This window comes from Eptatretus burgeri, chromosome 1 (assembly GCF_056783735.1).
Source record: "Eptatretus burgeri isolate ZD-2024b chromosome 1, Ebu_testis_v1, whole genome shotgun sequence".
NCBI lineage: Eukaryota > Metazoa > Chordata > Myxini > Myxiniformes > Myxinidae > Eptatretus > Eptatretus burgeri.
Window position 1 is genome coordinate 115,035,256 of NC_140961.1, and position 16,739 is coordinate 115,051,994.

The following is a 16,739-nucleotide window of genomic DNA, read 5'->3' on the forward strand; positions in this document are numbered from 1 at the left end:
TGCAGCACTTCACAAATCTCGGCTTTATGGGAGAGTGGCCAGATAGAAGCCACTCCTGAGAAAAAGGCACATGACAACACATGTGGAGTTTGCAAAAAGACATTTGGAAGACTCTGAGAGCATGAGGCAAAAGATTCTCTGATCTGATGAGATGAAAATTGAACTTTTTGGCCTGAATGCAAAGCGCTACTTCTGGACGAAACAGAGCACAGCTCATCACCCATCGAACACCATCACCACCCTGAAGCATGGTGGTGGCAGCATTATGCTATGGGGATGCTTTTCAGCAGCAGGTACTGGGAGACTTGTAAGGATAGAAGAGGGAACAATGAAAGGTGCCAAATACAGACAAATCGTTGAGGAGAACCTTCGTAGTGCAAAAGACCTGAAACGTGGCAAAGATTTACGTTCCAACAGGACAATGAACCCAAGCATGCAAAGTAACACTGGAATGGCTTCAGAACAAGAACATGAAAGTCCTCGAGTGGCCCAGCCAAAGGCCAGACTTGAATCCCATTCAGGCTGTTCACTGACACTCCCCATCCAACTTGACAGAGCTTGATCAAATCTGCAAGACTGGGACATAAATTCCCCAAATCCAGATGTGCAAGGCTGATACAGACATACCCAAGAAGACTCCAAGCTGTAATTGCTGCCAAAGGTGCTTTTACAAAGTAAACGAATCAGAGGGTTGAATACTTATTGAAGCAAGACATTTCAGCTTTTCAATTTTAATTAATTTGTAAAAGATTTCGAAAACATGTTTTCACTGTCATTTTTGGGTATTTTGTATAGACTGGTGACAAAAATTAAAATTTAATCCATATCAAAATTCAGGCTGCAACACAACAAAATGTGACAATAGTCAAGGGGGTGTGAATACTTCCTGAAGACATGATATACCTCTGAAATGGATCAACTCGTTACTGCCCATCACAAATCTTTGCTCCTCAGCAGTGGTGACTTCCACCATGCTCGATGACTGAAGTGTCAGCTATATCACAAGCAACCAAAGCATTGCAGCTCTAGCTTTATGCAACTCTGTGAATCCAACTCAATGTGTGAACTTCCCAACCTATGTCTCTGCAACAGGTACATCCTCCCTCCTGGAGCTGGTAATGACCAACTTACTTGTACAACCTCTCCTGCTTTTCTTCTGACCATTTTCTTGAAAAGCTCATATATCTAGCAATTGTTGAAATGCTACCCCAACACCACAGAATTAGCTGTGTGCACAACTGGAAAGGACTGAAATCTGCCCTCACCCAAAAGGATTGGGCTGCCACCTTCACAGCATCTGATATTCATTCTGTTTGGCTTCCACAAAAGCAGTGTCATGCACAGTTTTATCCCATCCAGTCTGCAGCTATCCTACACCCTCTATCGGCCATGGCACACTGAATCCTGTGGTGAGGCAGTTGCACTCAAGCAGATTGCCTTTTCCACATGGAAGGCTAAATTGACAGAGCAAGGTAATGTCACTCCATAAGGCAATACAAAACAAGTGTGTTCATCCTTTAAGCAAGTCAAAACACATCATTTTGTTCGTATCAAGCCTGATCTCTCGAACCAGTCTTCTTCCTCAAAAGTCATGGTGAAGCCTTTTCAAGGTTATCTCTGTTGCATGCTCCAACTCCATTTCCTCACTCATCTCAAATAGCCTCACTTCAGACACTGCTCGAGACAATGTCTAAACTCAGTATTTGCCTTCAAATGTCATGCACCAAACCGATCCTGTTCTGTTCTGTCTCAAGCTTATCCCCTCATACCAGCTGCTTTCTCTACTCTGTGTCTTTTACCAACAAAAAAAGAGAGAAAGTTCTGTCCAGCCTCAAATCTTCAAATGTGACAGGCCTGGATGGCATGAGCACCGATGTTTGAATACCTGCTCTGCTGCCCTTGCCTCTTGTTTGTCTGCTTTCGTCAGACTGTCTTCTTCTATGGTCATCCTCCATCTTCCTGGAAGTTCCCCCATTAAAAAAGGGTGAAAAAACAGGTCCTCTCATTGGCAGACCATGAAGCTTACTTCCAATTACAAGCAGTTATGGAATACATTACAAGCAAAGTCATGGAATCCATCACCGTTGCCAATCTTCTTTCCTCTCTTCAAAGTTGAATCTGACCATCAGTTCGGATTTTGTCTGCAAATAGCAAGTTGTTGGCACCAAATCCTCAAAGATTCCCTACTGCGGTACTATTTCTCTCTCAGCAATGGTCAAAGGACTTCAAATCTCAAAAAAAAACAAGAGGTCAGCACCATCTCTTTTGATACATGTCAGCCATTTGACAAAGTTTGGAATCCTGCTCTGATTGACAAGCTTGATGCCTGCGGCATACAAGGCCGCCTTCCTGCCTGGCTTTCTGAAATCTTCGACTCATGCATTCAACACATTACTATCAAAGGAACCTTCTCCTCTCCAAATGTAAACTGAAGTGCCCCGAAGATAGTGTCTGGCGCCCAGGCTTGACTGTCATTTACATAAGTGACCTCTCTGATACTCTGGAAAACCCTGTGTTCCTTTTTGCACATTATTTCGCATTATTTTATGCAGTACCCCCATCCCACATAAATTGTCAGTTGCTGCATCTTGAATAATTTAGATGCTGGTCTGAGAAATGGACATGCCTTTCAAAATCATGGCAAATTTTGGTATCAACCTTTTACTCCGAGAGGAATATTGAATGAACACAACTATATTATTTCCATGATCAATGAAAAAGTCGAGGTCACACAGTCAGCCACATAATTTCCTGCGCTCATGATATAGCAACGTTCACCTCCAAAGCCAGCTATAAACTAGAAAACCTGTCATTCCAAGCCATTCCCTGAAAAAAAGCAGAAAAACTCAATCGACAAGGCATTTGTCTGGAGTTCAATGTAATACTGTTCTCCCCAAAGGGAAGATGCCCCAGCATCACAGCTGTCTCTTCTGAATTCTGTGAAATCCAAAACTTTCAACCTAATTCACATCTTCTACCAAGAGGCTGAAGCACAAGGCCTGTTACTCTCACACCATTGACAAGTCAATAGCCTTTGTTTCCCCCCCACCCCCCTCCTTCGGTCAAGCTCTCTCAACCCTCGGCCCTCGGTTCATAGAGGATGCAAATGTCATTTCCATAACCCCAACAACAAGGTTTACTGACCACAGACACTCTTTTATCCCGTTTGTGAACTGCCTTTCAGAGGTGATTCAATTGCCAACCCTCCTCCTCCCCCCATGGCTTCAATCAAGCAGGTGGTGCACCAATTGATGTCATCCTCAATCCTTCCATGCAATCCTTTCTGCCCACATTCACCCTTTCCAGCCAAACCCTCTTTTTTCTCTTATTTTTAAACTCATTCTTTAAATTGCTTTTGTCCAAATGTTGCACCACTGCCTTCGTGCCAGTGTGTTGCCTTTTTACCCTCTGTTCACCTCGCTATTCCATCAGTCTGCATCTTGTATTTTAAACTTAAAAAAAAACAAAAAAAAAAAATCAGGTACAATCAGGATAAACTGGCCTTCATTTATGTGCATGATTTGTAAGGGAGGAAGTTATAAGTTTACAATAAACTACTGTGCAAACGCTTTCATAATACAGGGTTAGCAAATACCAGCTTCAAATCTAATGCAGCATTTAATAATGTTTGGCACCAGAACACATGGAGAGAACTTTGAGCAAATTCCTCATTTTCACAACACACCATGTCATTGGTATCAAGCGATTGACCAATCGATGGAATGAGAACATGGAGATGCAGTGCATCTCAAAATCATGAACATTTCATTGAAAACAACTGCACAATTATTTGACAGTAGTTGGCTTACCTGGGAATTGTGAGAAACAGAAACAAAGTGGAAAATAGTGTTCACACCACCTGTCTGCTGCAGTTTGCCACAAATGCTGAAAAAAATTATGAGTAATTAAAACATAAAAATAAGTTTTAAAAAGTGCTCCAAGTACATCTTGATTGCTTAAAGCCTAAAAACTGCTTTTTTGCTTCAATGAACATGAAATAACATGAAATAATATTTGCAGTACATAAAGGCATGGTACAATGACAAATAATAATAATATAATTCAAAACATAAAATTGGGATACATTCACAAAACAAACACAAAACATAAAACACCTATTTTGATCAACTTCTCCCCATTAAATTGGACGATTTTATTTATAATTTTGCTCTACTTTGTTGGATTAAGAGAAGAGATGGCTGGGTGGCCAAGGGTATTAAAAGGGCTCATTCAATAATTTTCAGAAGGCAGGCGAGTGGATGTGAGGATGGAATATTTAGTGAGGTTTCTTTATTTGGTGAGAGAGAATACAGTTCCGATTAGATAGAATAATTATAATTGATACTTTAAAGTTCTTGTCATTTTCTCTTCCGGAAAAATCTCATCATGTTTTACACAGCAGAGAAGTGCTTACTCACTTCGTTCTAAATAAGCTCTTTCCATTTATTAATATAAATTTCACGAAAATGTGGGCTGTAGTTCCATTCAATCAATACGGGACTGAAAAAATGACGTAATCCATCACAGAATGCTTGATACACATGCGTGCAAACCGAAGAAAACTGCCATGTTCGGGATGGAATAAAATATTTTAACGTGTACGAGATGAGGATTGTTATGCCTGAAATGGCTTACAAAGCTTCTAAAACAAGCCAAAAATACTCAGAAAAGAACTTGAGAGAAAGGGCTGTGTCTCTGCACAACAAAAAAGTTGGTCAACTTTCTCGGCTTCCCGAATGGGCAGGTGCTCCTACTGAAAACTCCTCACCATGTGGGCCGGTGCAAGGCCCGAATGGACGGGCGTGTGCTGCATAAACCCTTGGCAGATCAGTGAATGAACTGTGTCTGGATTAGGTGCTGAGGCTTGTGAATGCACAGGGTAAGTTTAAAATGATGATCATGTGGGAGCGATGGGAGCTGTGAGTATTGTTATAAATATATATGTTTGTTTGGTTCCAGGGCCACAAGAAAAATACTAGATTTTTGCATATACAGTATTGTCAAAAGGAGAATTGTGTGTTTAATTATATATCCACTGCTACTGCTCACTAAATCGTGTCTCCTAAGTCACCACCTATGTCACCACATGGAAGCCGCCATATTTGTTCATATTGCATTGTGGGTCTATTCAGCAAAATAAAAGGAAAAGCAATTTATTTTAATTTACTGATGTATTTTTAGACGAGAAACCAATGAAGACAACTTGGATAACAAATTGGAGATAAAAATTAGTTTGCGTTGAACACATGCTGAAGGCAATCCGGGAAACGACAGAGATCGACTGCTTCGTTGAATACATCGTGATGACACAGTATCTTAAAGCCAAATTCAAATGAATAACTTCAGTTTAAAATCTCAAGCAGTTGTATATATCGTTTTGACACAATTGTGCGAATTGAATTTTAAAAATTATTTCTGTGCATATTTTTTCAGTTATTTCGTTTTCTCTGGTTCTTCGTGTGTTCCGTTTCTTGGCTTTGTCTGTTTCATATTATTGCTTATGTCTAATATTTTTGGTCAAATATTGACATCAGCAATACAATATTGCGAATGTCAATATCCATTTAATATTACTAATCGATAACAATAAGAGCCGTTTGTCTGTGTGTTTGTCTGTTGCCACTTTCTAAGAGATGGCTGGAATGGATCTTCGTCAAACTTTCAGAGGTTAATCACTGATTGCCTGGGAGTGTTTTATACCCCAAAAAAAATTACTTGAAAATTTTTATTTTATTTATTTATTCTTTTAAAAATCGCTCTGAAGTGTCCTAAGCCTTTTGAATCCCCAGCCCCATGCCTTAAGGCCCTGTCACACCTTAATGATTTAGCCAACGTATGCCTGACGTATGCAAAATTGGGCTAAAACGCCGGCACATGTGAAATACGTTATGGGTAAGTTTGTATACATTAAGAGCAAGCTGAAAAACAATGCCATACGTTGTATTACGCTGGCTTTCATCGTTGTACTTTGCGGTTGTCCTCAAATTTTAGCATGCTTGAAATTTTACGACGTACGCCAGCCTATGACTCACACGTTCCGCTACGCTGGCCATAAGTTGTAGGCACGTTATGCGATCGTTGACACGTCGAAACATGTTACTTGTAAGTTACTCATAAGTCGAAACACATCGAGGTAATGATTAGCATACCCAAAACTTATTTATAACCTATTAGTAACGTGTTGTAGGCACGTTACACGATCGTTGACACACGTCGAGGCACGTTATGCGATCGTTGACACACGTCGAGGCACGTTACTTGTAAGTTACTCATAAGTCGAAACACGTCGAGGTAATGCTTAGCGTACCCAAAACTTATCTCTAACCTATGAGTAACGTGCTTTGAACCTATGTGTAATGTACCTCAACGCATATTGACGTATGTAGACGTATTTGATTGACGTCTTCCGGACGACCACAGAACTTACTGAACGTGTTTCTAATTTACAGCTACCGTATAACGGTGTATTGGCAGCGTAAAAAAAAACAAAAACAACAATAACTTCCGATATTTCGTCACGTGCCGTTACGTCACGTCTGATTGCCTCTTCAGTTTGCTCATGTCTTATTCTTAGTTCCTCCTCTGTGAATATTTTCTGTTTGAAGATATTGTCATGTCGACGTCGAAACTTAAAAGCAAATGTCCGAATATATTTTAAAATTCGTGATAGACAAAAAAAATAATTATAATAAAACAACAACAACAACTTCAGATATTTCGTCACGTGCCTTCACGGAGCCAAGGAGAAAAAAAGAAAATGTGCCTTGACGGAGAAAATAAGTTTCGGGTATGCTAAACATTACCTCGACATGTTTCGACTTATGAGTAACTTACAAGGAACTTGTGTCGACGTGTGTCAACGATCGCATATCGTGCCTACAACTTATTCCCAGCGTAGCGGAACGTGTGAGCCATACGGCGAGTATGTCGTAAAAATTTCAGCATGCTTGAAATTTCACGACGTACTAAATGTACCATGAAATATGACAGCGTACTTCATCGTTTTTCAGCGTGCTCTTAACGTATACACAACTTACCCATACCGTATTCAACGTGTGCCAGCGTTTTAGACACGTTTTTCATAAGTCGGCATACGCTGGCTAAATCGTCAAGGTGTGACTGCGTGGTTGACACTTCCAATTCTCAGGCGGTTATGATTTAAATTGGTGTGCGGCAGGTTTTAAACCGGCTACGCCACGAGTTCGTCGGCGATACGTGCAGCGCGCTATGCCTAAGTTAAACTATTGCTGGGCATAGGTTGTGAATTCTGACAACATGCTAATCATTCGTTGGTATAAGTTATCTATAAGACAACGAAACGTTCTGTGCCCATTACTAATATGTTATGCATGCGACCAACACGTTATGAATACGACAAAACTTAAAAAAAAAACATCAAAATTTCAGCGTACGCCAACGTTTTACATACATTTTTATACGTTGCCATTGCTGGCTAAATCGTCAAGGTGTGACAGCGTCTTTAGTGGATGTGGAGAAGTGTTTAGCCCCCACAAAAAAGAATATATATATATATATATATATATATATATATATATATATATATATATATATATATATATATATATATCAACACAGGGTACTTCTGCTGGTGTCTAATATTTAACAAGTAAAGAGCTTTCGCAATGCTCCATTTTGTCAAAATTTTAATTCAGCATATTTCTTAACTCATGTACTTCAGTCATCCCAAAAGTTGTTATTCCACTTGTATTGCAAGCAAAAGGTCTTGGTGTGACTGCAAACATATACAGATCAGTGTCATTACTTACTTACAAGTCCAGTAAATAACAAATTCTTCCGTTTTTCAGGAATTAAAATAATGTCAACGAGTAACAAGGATGTAGCCTTGGCATTAAACTCTAGTCATTCATTCATTTAGTATGAGACCTGTGGCTGCTGGTTGCATCATTGCTGAGAGCACAGCTGTGCCACTGACAGTTCCCCTGAAGGCTAGAGCAGGAATTTGGACATGGTGCCGGCAATAGCTCGCCTACTTTTCATGAAGGACACACTGTGATATTTAAGATCCACCAACTAATGCTGGCAGATGGGATGCCAAGTTTAATGTTCATCCAAGGGACGACACACACAACATTCATCCTTGCCTTCCCTCACGACAGGGGATGCCAGTTTACAGCTGGGTCGAGATTTGAACCCAGGCTAGATGACTCGGAGGGGAGTGTGCATACCTCTAGGCCATCCTGCCAGCCCCAAACGTTAGTAGAGAGAACTGAACTCTTTTAATTCAGGGTGATGCAGAAGAAATATGCAAATGAAATGCTTACATTTTTTTTTTCCCCAATTCTACCCAACAATTATCTGTGCTTGGAAATTGCTCACCATGTGTATCATCCTTTCTGGAAGGAAACATAGATGTACACGACAGACTGAAATTAGGCAGGGCATCCCCCAAACAATATGAAGACAACTTTGCTATTACTTCGGAATTATTGCTTCAAGACAGGCATATTACATTGCAAGAACTGATAACAGAGTCGGGAATACCAAAGTCAATAGTGGATCGCATTGTGACTGAGGAACTTAAAGAAAGAAATGTGAAGGGAAAAATTATGCCATATGTCCTCACAGAAAAGTAGGATATTAACTGGCTTGCTGTTCTGTGTTTAAATCAAGCAGGCAACACCTTATTGGAAAACAATTTCTGGAGATGAAACCCAGTACAAAAACTATGAATGAGAAATGAAGTCTTGATCAGCAGAGTTGAAAAGGGTTGACTTCACCACATCTGGGAATGGCAAAACACAAACAACGGAGTACCAAGGTGCTTCAAAATGCTGTCAGACCCCGTTGTCTGCAGATTATCGCTATTTACGGACCCCATGTATTCACGGTTTATAAAATGCGACCTTCGACATCCGCGGTCCTGTGCTTCGCATATTCATGGGCATATTCACGTTTTTTCGGGGTATTCACATATTCGTGTTTTTTTTTCTTCTTCGCGTTTTCGCAGTTTTTGGCAGGTGTATTCACTGTTTTTCACGGGATTTTTTTTATTTTCCCCCATAAATCACAAATCACCAGGAAACTACCCCCTTTTCCCATTGAAACTTTTAACAATGCCCCGACATTCACAGAAATGCCCGGAATTCGACATTCGTGGCATCTTTCAGGAACGTATCCCTCTGCGAATAGTTGCGTCAGACAGCACTTCGTTTTTATTATTATTATTATTATTAAATAAGGCAAGTCCAAAAGTGTAAAAGTTAATTGAGAATCTTACAACAAGTTCTGTGTGATCAATTGAGATCTCCAGTGAGCAAAAAGCATCCAGCTCTTCTCAGCAACACCATGACTATCCATGACAATGCTGTACCGCATGCAAAAAGCAATGCCTGTGACCTGTTTGATTCCTGGGAATGGGAAGTTTTTCCTCTTCCATCACATCCATGGAAAAAAAATCTGTGTGACTTCCGATGGCAGTCCAAAATGAAAAACAAGCTCAAAGCAAAATGTTTTGCATCTGCTGAAAATGTTAACATATCCATTTCCACATTTTGGGAATATGACTACAGCATCCTTCTCTGCTTGCCAAGGTTATTGCCTGTGGCATACAAGGCCATCCGGCTGACTTCCTCCACTCACACCATCAAAGCGATGTTCTCAATGGGAACCATCTCTTCTCTCCCATTGGAAGTTGGAGTGCCCCAAGGCAGCACCATGAGCCCATTCTTGTTCCTCATCAAGATAAAGGACCTCGTAGATGCTCAGGAAAGCCATTTCTTCCTTTGTGAGGATGAGTCCACAATGTGTCAGAGTTCCCCCCATCCCACTGACAAGTAGAGGGCAGCAACATCACTCTTTAATGATGTGGATGTGATCCGATGCTGGTCTAATAACATGCCAATCAATCTTGGGAAATGTCAGCCTCACCCTGTAGCTCTGGAAGTCAAACTAACCCACTATCAATTTCCATGGTCAGGAACTTTTAGAGTTCAGTCTCTTTAGAATCTAGGCCTCATCATCAGCATCTCCTGGGTTGACCATTTAACAAAGCTGGCCTCCAACACTGGGTATCTTCCATTGTTCCAAGTCATTCCTTGAAAAAGATCACAACTACGCACATCCAACAAGGCCTTCAACCAAAGCTCAATGTAATACTCCTCTCATGGGTTGACCACCTTGGAGAATCTCAAGCTCTCAACATGATTGGCATCTTGAGCAATGATGCTGGAGCACAAAACCTGTTCCTCTCACATTGCAGGCAGGTTGATAGTCTTTCATATTGCCTCGCCTCCGCTCAAGCTCCCTCTGCTGTTTCAGCCCTCTGACTTTACCAAGCTCCAATCGGAAGAAATTGTTCTTCCAGTCAGCCCCTCTTCGATAAACTCCAAGTAGAGAGTATCTGCCACCAGCATTCTTTTCTACCGATTGTGGAAATGCCTTCCGGTGATGATTCATTGCCACTCCCCGGCCTCTTGGGCATCAAGTAAGCAGCGCATTAAAATCTTATGTTATCCGTCCATCCCTGTACACTTTATTTTCTGTCCTCATTAACCCTACCAAACTCAACCCTCTTACTTGCAGGTTACTGCATCCACCACCTCTCTCTACTCGGTTAATTTTCTTGCTTTCATCTAACTATGCCTCCATGACCAATGCATTGCCTTTTCACCCTGCCATCTCGCTCTATCATGAGAATAAATTTTATACACAAAGAAATCTTAGTAATCAGCTGCAAACAATAATAACAAAGAACGGCACAAATGCAAGGAATGCAGTTTCAATAATATTTAAAGTCAACTAATGTTGTATACAATTCCCACATCATGATCCACTCTATGTACAACGCCAAAAAAAGCAATCTTTGCCAAAGAAGCTATCAATCTAAATCAACTTTTGATGTCGTCTTGATGAATTCAATTAAGTCTGTGCCTGTTTATATCTAGCAGATGTGAAACAAAATCTCAGAAGTTTCATGAGATAAGCAATGCCAAGGCATATTAACAGTTTTTCAAATGTTATTTCCAATGAAATGGATTTCTCAACGTGCGGTATGGACCATAATTACTTTTTGTGCTAATTACACCCAACGAAGAGACCCGGTGAAATGGATAATTAGGAAATATGATAATTTGTTGATACACAACAGACTTTTGATGTTCAAAAATTACTGTCCCTGTTCTGACATTGTCAGGGAGGAAGTTTAGGTTTATTAATGTTGTGACGAGATCAAGTTGAGGCAAGTTGAGGTCACGGAGAGATTCGCTTACCTTAGCAGTGATATTCATGTCTCTGCTGGCTGTGAGCCAGAGGTCAATAGACGTCTGTGTCGGGCCTGGGGAGTCATGGATTCACTGGATCATCGGTTGTGGCACTGCCGGTATCTGTGCGGGAGGATGAAAGTCCGAGTCTTCAGGGCCTTGGTGCTTCCAGTCTTGCTCTACGGATGTGAGACTTTGACTCTGACAAGGGATCTGGGATGGCGACTTAATTCCTTTGGTACCAGGTCTCTTCGGAGAATTCTTCGCTATCGCTGGTCGGACTTTGTGACCAATGAGCGGTTGCTGAGAGAACCTCAAATGAGATTTGTTACCTGCATAGTCCGTGAGTGTCAGCTGTGGCTGTATGGACATGTGGCTCGTTTTCCTAACACTGATCCTGCTCACCAAATTCTTTCAGCAAGGGAGCCTCATGAGTGGAGGAGGCTAATGGGCCGACCATGTGCCTCATGGTTGCAGCAGGTTGATCAGCATCTCAAGGAGATGGGGATAGGCCAGGCATCTATCTGCCTGGGGGATGACCAGACATCTATCTGCCTGGGCGATGACCAGACGAAGGCCCCTGGAGTACCGGCAGAAAGTAGACGCAGCGACGCGCTGCTCCAGCGCATGCTCCCATACCTGAGCTGAGATCAATGTTGATGTGAATGTTGCCTTTAGAAGATGAAATTATTGATGTCTGTTCAGTGTCTAGACTTCAAAGCTGATATTGTTTTAATTATTGGTGTGCTATATTAGTGCTGCTCAGAGAACGATATTTTATCCAAATGTGCGATATTGTGAACCACCAAAGCAACTGATGCCGTGAAATCCTGTTGAACGAGATTAAGAAACATACAGTTGCCCGTGGGAAAACACGACTTTTTACATTTGTAGGCCAACTCTTTTTAGGTTTGTTCTTGGGCCTCATTTGTTGCTATGGCAAATGCCGGTAGACTTTGGAACTGGCGACAACATAGCTCAAAAGGTACAGTTGAAATTTTTGGAAACGGCTGAGAGATGTTGCAAATATGCAACAAATGAATAATCATATCTTACCAAAAAGACACTCGTGAAATGAACGTATAATGTACTGTTTAAAGTGATGAAATTTGTTTTCATCAAGACATGTGACAAACATCAGGGATCAGGCAGGTATAATAGAGAATTTGTTTGTATACGTGAAACGGCCGTTGACAAAGCAGGATGGCAGAGAGCGGGATCACTCAATTATTTAAAAGAAGAAGTACAAGTAGAAGAAGATAAGAAAGGACTTCTCTGATCCACGTGATGTGTGCATCTTATGTCATAGAACTCTCTGCTCATTGAAAATGTCCGCATTTCATCATTTTATATCAATTTTATTAATTGTAAGTTTTTATTGGGATGTTGACATTCATCGTGTTAAAATAATTTTCCACAGAATATTCTGGGAAAAAGGACATGCGAAGTACAAGCTCTCTGGTAAGATGGTACAGCACATGAGCTGTCTATCATTTCAGTATAGAAGACTCATTAGCAGTCATATGAAAGGATAATTATTAAAAAATATACCATCAGAGATGGGGAATCCCTGCCATTGAATGAAAAAGGTCATACATATTCCAGACAATGAGGGAGGTGAATTGGAAACAAGACACCATTTGGTCATCATCTCGAAAAAGTTCCCCAGTGGTGAGGAACGTAGTAACCAAAAATAATTACCAAAAATATCTTACCAAAATCATATCTTACCAAAAAGACACTCGTGAAATGAACGTATAATGTACTGTTTAAAGTGATGAAATTAAAAATTTCAATTAAATTTCAATTAAATAAATTAAAAATTATTAAAATAATTTAATTTTAATAATTTAAATCAGATAAGCGGTTTTCCATTTATTACAAAAAACATTTTTTCAAGATGGCCACCCCAGTCGGCCATCTTGGATCCGGCCACGCCCAAAATCAATAGGGTTCTTCCTTTTCAGGTGGTACATGTGTGACTCAAATTTCAAATCGATATGGCAAAAAAACCATTTTTTTCAAGATGGCCGCCCCAGTTGGCCATCTTGGATCCGGCCACGGCCAAAATCAATAGGGTTCTTCCTTTTCGCGTGGTAGATGTGTGACGCAAATTTCAAATCGATATGGCGAACAGTTTATGAGTTATCGCACTCACAGCTATAAATGTTGATGCCCAGCCAGCCAGCCGGACGGACGGACGACCGCCCCAGTCGGCCTTCTTGGATCTGGCCATGCCCAAAATCAATAGGGTTCTTCCTTTTCAGGTGATACATGCGTGACCCAAATTTCAAATCGATATGGCGAACAGTTTATGAGTTATCACATTCACAGCTATAAATGTTGACGCCCAGCCAGCCGGATGGACGACAAACGGACGACCCGGGTGACAACAATATCCCACTTCCGCCACGCGGTGGGGGATAAAAACCAACAATGCCATTGAATGTGGCATGTGTTTTATCTCTGGACATGTCCACGCAGTATTTTTTTCTCTGGGTGGTATTTTTAGATCCTTGTGGAGGATCTCTAAGTCTTACTCACATTGTTGTTCTTAATCTTCTTCATGTGGACTTTTTTGTTTCAAAGTCTACAGTTTTCATCGAAACTTCCTGAAACTTGGCATATATATATATATATATATATATATATATATATATATATATATATATATATATATATATATATATATATATATATATATATATATATATATATATATATATATATATATATATATATATATATATATATATATATATACATATATATACACATATATATATATCTGTATAAATATATATATCTATATATATATATATATATACATATATATATATATATATATATGTATATATATATATATATATATGTGTATATATATATATGTATATATACACATATATATATATATGTATATATATGTATATACATATATATACATATACATATATATATACATACATATATATATATACATATATAAATACATATATATATATACATATATAAATACATATATATATATACATATATAAATACATATATATATAAATATATACATACATATATATATATATATATATATATATATATATATATATATATATATATATATATATATATTGTTGCGGATTCGCGCCCGCCGGCGTGCTGACGGCCACGTAACTCGAATCGCGGCACGTCGCCCACCGGACGGACAATCCAGTCGTGACCCTCTCGGACTAACGCCGGGAACCAGTCACGGGTGGACCTTTCGGTCTCACCGCGATCGAGCCAATCAGCCCCCGCGTGGGATAGGGTTGCTCGCCAAATTCGACCTACCCAAGTACCCACGCGGAGGTTAGACCGGGCGATCGCACCTCGCCGCAGGTCGACTTCGGACACGGGCCACTTAAGCGACCCGTTCCGTACTATCGGGATAACTGAGCGGTGTTATTCGTCGACCTCGACGGTTCGATTAATTATCGGGCGTATTCAGCCCACTACCAACCCTTTACGTGAAGCAAGATGAGGATTCAATGAAGGAAATGACGAAGCGAAGCGGGAAACAGTTCAACACAAAGCACATTTATTCGCGACGAACGGAAAGCACACATATTCAATTCCACCAAAAGCACACAGAAAAGAAAAACACAATGCAATTTACACAAAAAGCAAATGCGACAATGCAGATCTAATACCGATTACACGAGCACACGGCAACACTTATACAATTTTACTTCACAGACGGCGCCGACAACACATACCCAAAACCAAGGAAAGAATACCCTCAAGGATGAGGCGGGCCTGAGGCCGAGACCGGGTCGGGCCTACCCGTCTGGTGATGAGACGCGGAGCGGCGATGGTGCCTCAACTCCGCGGGCCTCGCGGGCAGTGTCTGGTAGGGGGTGGGAAAGGGGCCCCCTTGGTCGCACTATCTCAGCGCGGGGGGAAACAGGAGGGGGTTGCTGATGCTCGGGGTATAGAGGATTTTTATTGTCCCGCGACGAGCGTCTCCACCTCGGCCAGGTCGCTGTCGGCCTCCCTGGGGTGCAGCTCCCTGCACGACGCGAGCACCCCCTCGTCTGCCCTCGCCGCCTCTCCACAGCTCCGTCCCCTCCGCTCCGACTCCAACGCACACGACGACCAGCTCCTTCGTGCCAACTCCACCGCCCGCGAAGTCTTAACTCTGTTCCGGTGTTTCTGACGAACACGGTCGCTTATATAAGCCCCGTGGCTTTGCCTTTGACCCCCTCCCTTCGACCTTTCACCTCGCTCCCCATTGGCCCGAGAAAAAGTGGGCGTGAATGCTTTTTGATCCATAAATTTGCATATATCGATCGCCCTCCAACGCCCTGGAGGCGGGGCCAAATCGCCCCTCGCTCACCGATTGGACGGCAAAAAGTGGGCGTGTGTTGTTTTTGATCCGTTTTTGAAGCACAAAATCCGTGATTTTGTACACGCTGTTCGGCGCGCGCCCTGCACGAGTCCAACACCGGTACCCCCAAGCGGCGCAAGAACGGTGGCGATGCGACGGTTGCGAGGTGTGACGGGAAGGTCGTGGCGGTTGTGGTGAAGCGGCGTTGTGGTTGGTGGTTGATGTTGTGACTGGTGGTGGTAATCATGGCGATTGGTCCAAAATAAAGATAGCAAAAGAAAAACGGCTATCCTGAAGAGTCGCAGCACGCATAAATGACATGTATTCCCACTAGACAACGGGTTTGGGCCTAACTACACATGTACTTACCGAGATACCTCACATAAGGGACCTGAATGGTGGTTTGCGAATTTGGTAACCACAACAATATATATACATATATATACATATATACATATATATATATATATATACATATATATATATATATATATATACATATATATATATATATATATATACATATATATATATATATATATATATATATATATATATATATATATATATATATATATATATATATATATATATATATATATATATATACCCTGCACAGACAGTAACCATCTCCGATTTTGAAAATTCCTCCTAGAGAAAAAGTTATGACGTCAAAATATCTCTGCTAATGGAAATCGCCTAAAAAATTATCTCCGAAACTAGGCAAGCTTTTTGAATTCTGTTTGCGGGAATCGACCAGGGCATTAGCAGTGATGAATTACCGCACATATGATACATCACTATGACGTCATATCAATTTTTATGACGGCATTCCTATTTTTTGACATTTTTTGTTTCACAACCCAGAGTTTTCATCGGATCTTCGTGAAACTTGCCATGTATATACAGAAAGCTCACGCGCAGGCAGTAACCATCTCCGATTTTGGAAATTCTTCCTAGAAAAGAAGTTGACGTCATAATATCGCCGCTAATGGAAATCGCCTATACCATTATCTCCGAAACTCGGCAAGCTATTTGAATTTTTTTTTGCGGGAATCAAGCCGGGCATTAGCACAGATAATTTATCGCAAACCTGATACATCACAATGACGTCATATTCGTTTTTATGTCGTCATCAT

General features: G+C 40.8%; 1 protein-coding gene across 1 annotated transcript in view; it reads right to left on the reverse strand.

The window, feature by feature from the left end:
* The window catches only part of LOC147035231 (uncharacterized), a 326,073-nt gene that overhangs the window by 26,155 nt on the left and 283,179 nt on the right, over nt 1–16,739 (reverse strand). Inside the window, exon 32 of the mRNA XM_085895787.1 lies at nt 3,810–3,885. Within this exon, the coding sequence (XP_085751913.1) occupies nt 3,810–3,885 (76 nt within the window). The remainder of the gene's footprint in view (nt 1–3,809; nt 3,886–16,739) is intronic.